This window comes from Lathyrus oleraceus, chromosome 5 (assembly GCF_024323335.1).
Source record: "Lathyrus oleraceus cultivar Zhongwan6 chromosome 5, CAAS_Psat_ZW6_1.0, whole genome shotgun sequence".
In the NCBI taxonomy this organism is placed as follows: Eukaryota; Viridiplantae; Streptophyta; class Magnoliopsida; order Fabales; family Fabaceae; genus Lathyrus; species Lathyrus oleraceus.
The window spans coordinates 376,354,490-376,363,107 of NC_066583.1; the positions used below are offsets into that span (position 1 = coordinate 376,354,490).

Here is an 8,618-nt window from a genome sequence, read left to right on the forward strand (position 1 = left end):
GATTATCCGATTCACTACAGTTGAAATGCACCAAAGTGATCGGGTCAAACTGCAGTTTGGAATGCTACAACATATTCCAGAATCTCCCACGTGTTTGGGGAATTGGCATCAAAAGAGGGTCGATGCACAGTGAGATTATTCTGACTGGAGAGACTTTGCAAAAGACATGTGTCGTCAATGGAGGAATTGACGACAACACATCTTGAACGAACCAGTCATCCAAGGTGCAAGACCGACTCAACAATATATGGCATGGTTTAGGTCTGTAACAACTCAACAATTTCTATCTGAGCCGCGATATTTGATGGATCCACGCCAACTTGCTTCGTCATCGTATGCCCCACCTCAATTCACCACCCAAACTCAACAACCAACCACACAACATTAACCGGCCACATACACACAACAAAAGCACACCCAACATCGCAACCCGTTCATGCCAACCACCCAACAACGAACCATCCAACGTCGCAATCCATTCATACCACCCACCCAAACACAACACCGAGAACCAAACCCCGCAACCACAACCGTTTATAGCCCAGATGATTCATATGGATCACGTCATCGTAGCCCCCCACCAATTAACACCCAACCACTGTTTAACTATAGTACGCCCCAAGAACCATTGCTTCGTTTCCAAAACGACTCAATGGCTCAGTTTGGGCAACTATACCGTCCCCAATTCACCCAACCCCAGCGCCCTAACTACGATGACATGGGCACCGAACTCCATTACGGAAGCGCCGTTGGCCAGAGCCCCTCCGGATATTGGGAGCAAATGATGACACATCTGTCAAATACCGCCGGAACTTCTGCCGGACCTTCCAACCAGCCATCGCTCGATCAGGTCAGCACCAAAAGACCACAAACATCTCAAGAAAATCATGGGAGATCTCGGAGACAACCTAACACACCGGGATGTGGAACCGGGGGGACGTTATAATCGGGCGGGTCATTAGGTTTTTGGTCTTTCTAATGTAATCAATTATTATATATATAATGAAGTTATTTTATTTTTATTTTTATTTATTATGTATTAAATAATAAATTTTAAATATTAAAAATAAAAAATATTATTAAAAAATATAATTAAAAAATATAATTAAAAAATATTAAAATAGAAAAAATAAAAATAAAATAACAGGGGGTGTATGCGCCAGATGTGGTGGCACATACACCCCCACACACACACTAAGGCGCCATTGCCCTTGGCGCCTCCTTTAGAAGGGTCATGTAGGTGCCATTGCCCTTGACGCCTCCTTTAGGAGGGCCAAGCAGGCGCCACATACATTGGCTCCTCCTTTAGGAGCCCAATGCATTGACGCCAATACATCTAGCGCCTCCTCTAATTTTTTTGGGGGTGCGCCAACTCCCCTGACGCATTCTCTCCCAAACATGATTATTTTAGAAAAAAAATTAAAAAGTTGATTATTTTCGTATTTTTTTTGAAAAACATGGTTATTTAAAAAAAAAATCATATATTCTAACTTTAATTTATTTGATCCAAATTAGAGGATTAATAATTTGTGCCTTTTTAATAAATCATTTAAAATTTTGGAAAATAGTAGAATATTGTGCGGTGTTACACACTGCATCTCCGACACCGTAGCCGCCGTTACCACCGCCACCACCACCACCGCGAGTGACATCTTAGCCACTCCAACAATTCCACAGAATTTTCCCATGCCATCGAATGCTCAACTCTCTCACCACTCTGCGCCGCCACTACCCAAACCTCATCTCTTCTCTACACCACCTCACCACCAAAACAACAACCACTCCTTCCCTTTCAATCAAGTCACACCTTATTCAACTTTCCACCGTTATCCCCGATATCACGCGCCAATTTTGGAGGGTTCCAATTTTGAAACCCCAACATGTTCTGCAAATTTTACTTGGTTTTCAATCTCAGTGTACAGAAGTTGGTACTCGTGTTGAAAAGGTTCGATCTTTGTATGAAATTTTCAAATGGGGTGTTAAGAAAAACAACACCCATTTTGTACAATGTTATGAGGTTATGTCATTGCTTCTTGTTCATGCTGGGTTGTTTACAGAAGCTGAGAATTTGATTACTTCATTACAGGGTAAAGGAGTTTCTTTAGGGGAAATCGGTAGTGGGATTTCCGATAAACTAATTGAAGGTTATGTTAGTGAGAAGGAACTGGAAAAAGCAGTTTTTGTGTATGAGGGAATGAAGGAACGAAAAATGGTTCCTTCGAGGTTGTGTTATCGGGTTCTGCTTGATTACTTGGTGAAGATGAAGAGAACACATGCCGCGTTTCGTGTGGCGTTTGATTTGGTGGAATTGGGCGAGTCTTTGTGTGGTGATGAGATGAAAAATGTAGAGGATGTTATGGTTTTGCTTTGCGTCGACGGGAAGATTCAAGAAGCAAGAAGCTTGATTCGAAAGGTGTTCCGTTTGGAAAACTATGAGGTTAGTAGCTTGGTTTTTGATGAAATTGCATTTGGGTATTGTGAGAAGAAGGACTTTAAAGATTTGATTAGTTTCTTTGTTGAAGTAAATTGTGTTCCTAGTGTAATAGCGGGTAATAGAGTTATGAATTCTATGTGTGAAAGCTATGATGTAGAAAGAGCGAGTTTGTTTTTGAAGGAACTCGAAAGTGTAGGTTTCGGTCCTAATGAAGTAACCTATGGGATATTAATTGGTTGGAGCTGTTACGAAGGGAAAATGAAAAATGCGTTGAGTTATTTATCGGTTATGCTGTCGAAAAGCTTTGTGCCGCGCTTATGTACTTATAATACTCTTATAAGTGGATTGTTTAAAGTAGGTGCGTTAGAGAATGCTAAGGATATTCTTGATGAGATGATTGATAGGGGAATGATACCTGATATTTCAACTTTTAGGGTTCTTATAGCAGGGTATTGTAAGTCAAGACGGTTTGATAAAGTGAAAAGTTTGGTTGGTGAGATGGAGAGCTGTGGTTTGGTTAACCTTTCTTCGACGGAGAGTCCCCTTTCCAAGGCGTTTCAGATTTTGGGCTTGAACCCTTTGAATGTGAGGTTGAAACGAGACAATAACAAGAAACTTTTCAAAGCAGAGTTCTTTGACGAAATGGGGAATGGACTTTATTTAGATACAGATGTTGATGAATTTGAGAATCATGTTGATTCGGTTCTTGAAGAATCCGTGTTACCGAACTTCAATTCATCTGTTAGGAAGGAATGCAGCAGCAATAATGTAAAAAATGCATTGGTTTTGGTTGAAGAGATGCTTTGTTGGGGCCAAGAATTGCTTTTGCCCGAATACTCAAAATTAGTGAGGCAACTTTGCTCATCTCGCTCACAAATCACGTCAGTAATCAAACTTTTGGAGAAAATGCCACGGTCTGCTCGCAAACTCGATCATGAAACCCTCAATTTGGTTGTACAAGCATACAGCAAGAAGGGTTTACTTTCCCGAGCAAAAACTATACTTGATGAAATGCTTCAAAACAAATTTTATATCGAGAATTTGACGTATACCTCCTTACTCGTACCTTTATGTAAAAAAGGAAACACGAAGGACTTCAATTATTACTGGAACATTGCTTGTAGAAATAAATGGTTACCAAAGTTGGAGGAGTTTAAACATCTTCTTAGTCATATATGCCATCAGAAAATGCTTCCTGAAGCATTACAGTTTCTCGAAATCATGCTTTTAGCGTACCCTCTCCAAAGGTTAGATATATATCATATATTTCTAGAAGTACTTTCTTCTAAGGGTCTTACAGATACTGCACTTGTAAATTTAAAACAACGACAATTCTATTCATTCTTCGATCGTGCTGGTTATAATAATCTTATGAGGGGCTTATGCAACGAGGGTAAATTTTCGCTAGCTTTTACGATATTGGATGATATGCTACATAGAAATTTGGCACCTTGTTTGGATGTTTCACTCCTGTTAATCCCTCAACTGTGCAAGGCCCGTAGATATGACAACGCGATTGCATTAAAAAATATCATTTTGAAAGAACAGCCTTCGGTTTCTCATTCTGCTGATTGTGCTTTGATATGCGGATTTTGTTATTTGGGTAACATTGAGAAAGCGGACTCTCTGTTCCGAGATATATTATCTAAAGGATTAATTCTAGATGATGAGCTTTGTAACATGCTCATTCAGGGCCACTGCAAAACTAATGACTTGAGAGTAGTGGGAGAGCTACTCGGTGTTGCGATAAGAAAGAGCTGGGAGCTGTCTCTCTCGAGTTACAGAAATTTGGTTCAATCGATGTGTATGAAGGGAAGAGTCCCGTTCGCACTGAGCTTAAAGAATCTTATGCTTGCACGATGTTCACTTGATGACGTTATCGTATATAATATTCTTATTTTCTATCTTTTGTCAAGTGGAAACCGTTCAGTTGTTAATAAGATACTAACTGAAATGGAAGAGAAGAAGGTTATACTCGACGAAGTTGGTCAAAATTATCTTGTTTATGGTTTTTTGCAGTGTAAAGATTTATCCGGTTCTTTGCATTATCTGACTACCATGATTTCGATGGGACTCAAACCGAGTAGCCGCAGCTTAAGGAAGGTAATAAGCAGTCTGTGTGACATCGGAGAGCTGCAAAAAGCTGTGGAATTGAGTCGAGAAATGGGATTAAGAGGATGGATACATGATTCAATTATCCAAACAAGAATTGTGGAAAGCCTTCTTTCTCATGGTTTGCTAAAAGAAGCGGAAAGTTTTTTGGACAGGATGGAAGAGGAATGTTTAACTCCTGACAATATCAATTACGATTACTTGATTAAGCGTTTCTGCCAAAACAGAAGATTGAAAACCGCAGTTCATCTTCTGAACATAATGCTAAAGAAATCCAACACTCCGATTTCCACCAGCTATGATTTTCTCATTCATGGATTCTGTGCACAAAGTGAATTAGACATGGCTTCAAATTTTTATTCTGAGATGCAAAACTGGAATCTCAAACCAAGAATCGACACAGTGGAAGCGCTCATGTTTAGCTTCTGCGAACATGGGAGGACAGAACAAGCAGAACAGTTCTTAGTGGACATGATTCTCAAAGGCGAAACGCCAACGAGAAAAATGTATTGCACCGTGATTAAAAATTATCACACGGAAAAGAATCTTAAGAAGGCGTCGGAGCTCGTGCAAGCCATGCAGGAAAAGGGCTACCAGCCTGAGTTTGACATACATTGGTCTCTGATAAGCAACTTAAGCAATGCCAAAGAAAAGGATACTGATAATGCTAAGAAGGGATTTTTATCAAGGCTTCTTTCTAAAACTGGTTTTCTTCAAAAGAGATGATTCAAATCCAAAGAGATCTTTTCTAAAACTGGTTTTCTGCAATTTAAAGGTATGTTTAGTAGTTACCCTTAAAAATGCTTTCAAGTGAGGTAGTGGCATTAGAACCTCTACAGTTACATTTACCATGGTATGCTGATATTTCTAATTGATTATTGTATGGATGCTGATATTTCTAATTGATGATTGTTTGGCAAATATTACAATGGATTGAGTAATTATCTATTTGAGTTGTATAATTATAGCACTATTATGAATTAATTTTCAAATATATAAAATTAACTTTAGTTTTTGAGTCCCGTCTAGGTCGCAAATATTAGTTTTTAAAATTTTGTGAATGTGAAATATTTTAAATAATTAATATTATTTTTTTTAAAACTCGATACTCGACCACTAGTGGGGAGTCAACACAAAGACAGACACAACACAAAGACAAATATCCATTCCATCGTTCACTTGTGAGGATTCATTTAAAGTCGGGGCTAAACTATGTATGGATTGATCCTACCCCCGACCAATAATAGGAATCCATTTAAAGTCAGAGTAAATCTTTGTATGGACTGCCCAACACAAGTGTTGTTATTAATCTCATCGTCTACTAACAGGACTCAATTAAAGTCAGAGTTAAGCTTTGTATGGATTGCCCAAATACAAGGATCGTTAACAATTAATGGAATTTAAACACAATCTCAAGTCTCATGGCTTCACCAACAGGTCAATTTATGTGGATTAATAATTGTAGTTGTATGTCCCTACTTCATTCACGGGGATTATATATATCTAGTTATTTTGTTGATTGTCTTATCACTTTCATCTTTCATTTTATTTCGATTCGTTGAGTCTCCTTCATGATTGAACTTCTCGAGATCAAGTTTGAAAAGATTTGTTTTTTAGCATATGCGCAAAACTTTCGTTATATTTTATCTTGATCATGATGTTTTTGATTAGTTGCATGAGTAAGTGAAAGGACAATATTTTATGTTTTTGACTTGAGTTTGGTTCTAAGTAAAATCTCAAAATATCTTTAAAATCATGAAAAATTGAGATTTTACATGTTTGATTTGAATCATGGAGTTTACACATATTTTGTGATTATGATCAAAATCGGATAGAGGCAAAACTGAGTCATTTGGTTCAAACCATTTTTTACACTTGATTCAAATCAATTTTCTAACGTCCACTTCTGTTTAATTTGATTCGAATCAAATTTTTAACATGATTCAACTCACTCACTTTTTCAATATTTTTCTATGAGGGTTGTGGCATTTGATCCAAATCAATTTGTGTACATGATTTGAATCATGTGGCTCATGATTCGAATCACTCTTTCCCTGATTCGAATAAATTAACAAATTTTCAAATTTCTGTTTTCCTTTTATTACAATACACTTGCTCATTTGATTCAAATTATAAATTGTTCTTGATTCAATCTAACTGACTTTTTTTAAACATTTTGTGTACTTAATCTCAAGCACATATAAAACCTTTTTTCATCATTTCTCATATAACATCTATCATGCGGATCATAATTTTTCAGTGTGACTTTAGTGAAAAATCAATTTCCACTGGTTTGAGTGTTCAAAGTCTTGCAACGAAATTATTGCATCTTCAACTTCTTTTGGTTCAGATCTTGATAACGAGAGTTTTGTAATTGGTTGAAGGATGCACGTCCTTGAAACTAATCGTTCTTGGAGATCTTGTTGAGTTTTCAGGTTTTTAGCAAGATTGAGGTGATTGTCAATGGTGGTGACAAATTCCATTGAAAATGAGTAGGTTTTTTTCTCCAGAATTGTCTTAGTAGTGACTGTGTGAAAGGTTATGGATAAGGCAGGCTTATCTTAGATCTTTGGATAATTTCACTGCTCAAGGAATCAGTAGGGTCAAGGGGTTGATAGCTACATACGAAGGCTTTGAGCATAATTTGTGATATTAGAAGATTCAAGAAACGTAATTTGAGTAAAGATTACGTAGAAGAGTTTGGCAAGTGTGTTGTATACAAGTCAAGATCCAAATAGGAGATTTATTTTCTCAGTTGTATTGTGGATTGGTGATTGTATGATCTCTTGGAAATATTTCTCAAATAACAAGGAACCGTGCAGGTTCTAATAGGAAACAATTTAAGAGTGCACATAGACAAAGTGAGGACAAATACTGAAGCACTATAAATTTCGGTGTCATTTCTCTCTTTTACTCTTGCATATAATTTCGTACTATTTTCATGCTTAGGTTTTTCAATTTCATCGTATTATATCGTTTTTTTTATTGATAGTAATTTACTACGTAAGTATTTGGTTTTGTTGGAATTGGATAACCGGTTAAGCTAGATTGGTGATTAATAATCTCAAACAAATTGACCTTAGGACTACATCTATTAAATCATTGTGTAAACACTTCTTGTTCATTATTCAATTGAATAAATTCATACTAAGTGCTTCATCATATTAATCTTTGGTATTTGTGAAGTGATTCATGTTAACTTGATCAATATTTGAATAGTATAATTTTCATTTTTGCATCAAACCTTCTGCTCGTAACTCATTTTTGAAAACACTAATTTGGAAAACGAAAGTTGAATTTTTAATTTGTCTATTCACCCCCCTCTAGACCGTTTTTCTACTTCCACATTCATATTCAACAATTGGCATCAAGAACTGATCTTTTGATTGTGTCTAGTCAGCATCCAAAAGTTTGTGAATATGTCGGAAGATGACAATCTTAAGGGAGCGTATAATAGACCAACTATTTTCAAAGGAGAAAATTATACTTATTGAACATCAATCATGTATGTACATTTGTTATCAGTTGACAAAATATGTGGTGTGTCGTCAAAGAGGGACGTTTGTTCCCAAGGGTGCTGATGACATTGTTAAACATCCAAAATATTGTGATGATGCTAAAATAAAAAATGCTTCATATGATTTGAAAGCGAGGAACATACCTATTTCTACACTTAGAGCTAAAGTGTTCTATTCTATTTCACATCATATGAGTGCTAAAGGTATGTGAGATGCTCTCAAAACTCTTTATGAGGGAACGAAGAATTTCAAGGATTCTAAAATCAATATGTTTACTGAGGAGTTTGAACTATTTCGTATGTGTCATACATTAAATTTTATCGTAGGTTTTTTCACTCGCATCAACATAGCATAATCGGTCCATTTTTTCGTGTATTTCATCAATTAAAAGTATTTAATAGGATTTAGATAAAAAGTCAGGAGTTCTGACATTTTATCTGGTCTTGATAACATTCATTCAGTCATCTGTTGATTAAGAAGTCAAAAGACTTGGTTTCTCAATCTCAGTGCATCGTTTATTTCCATTGCATCATGCTTTAGAGATCCATAGGGTT

At 36.6% G+C, this 8,618-nt stretch overlaps 1 protein-coding gene across 2 annotated transcripts; it reads left to right on the top strand.

Annotated features, from left to right (window-relative positions):
- The first annotated feature begins 1,526 nt into the window (after positions 1-1,526).
- LOC127084880 (pentatricopeptide repeat-containing protein At5g15280, mitochondrial) lies at positions 1,527-7,417 on the top strand. Of its 2 annotated transcripts, none has more exons than XM_051025397.1 (2): positions 1,527-5,321; positions 5,875-7,417. In XM_051025397.1, exon 1 carries the CDS (start codon positions 1,697-1,699, stop codon positions 5,270-5,272), a length of 3,576 nt encoding a protein of 1,191 aa, XP_050881354.1. In that variant the 5' UTR covers positions 1,527-1,696; the 3' UTR covers positions 5,273-5,321; positions 5,875-7,417. The 2 variants fall into 2 exon arrangements, with proteins under 2 accessions (XP_050881354.1, XP_050881355.1); XM_051025398.1 differs by lacking the exon at positions 5,875-7,417 and having other exon boundaries at positions 1,527-1,945; positions 2,087-5,508.
- The last annotated feature ends 1,201 nt before the right edge of the window (positions 7,418-8,618 follow it).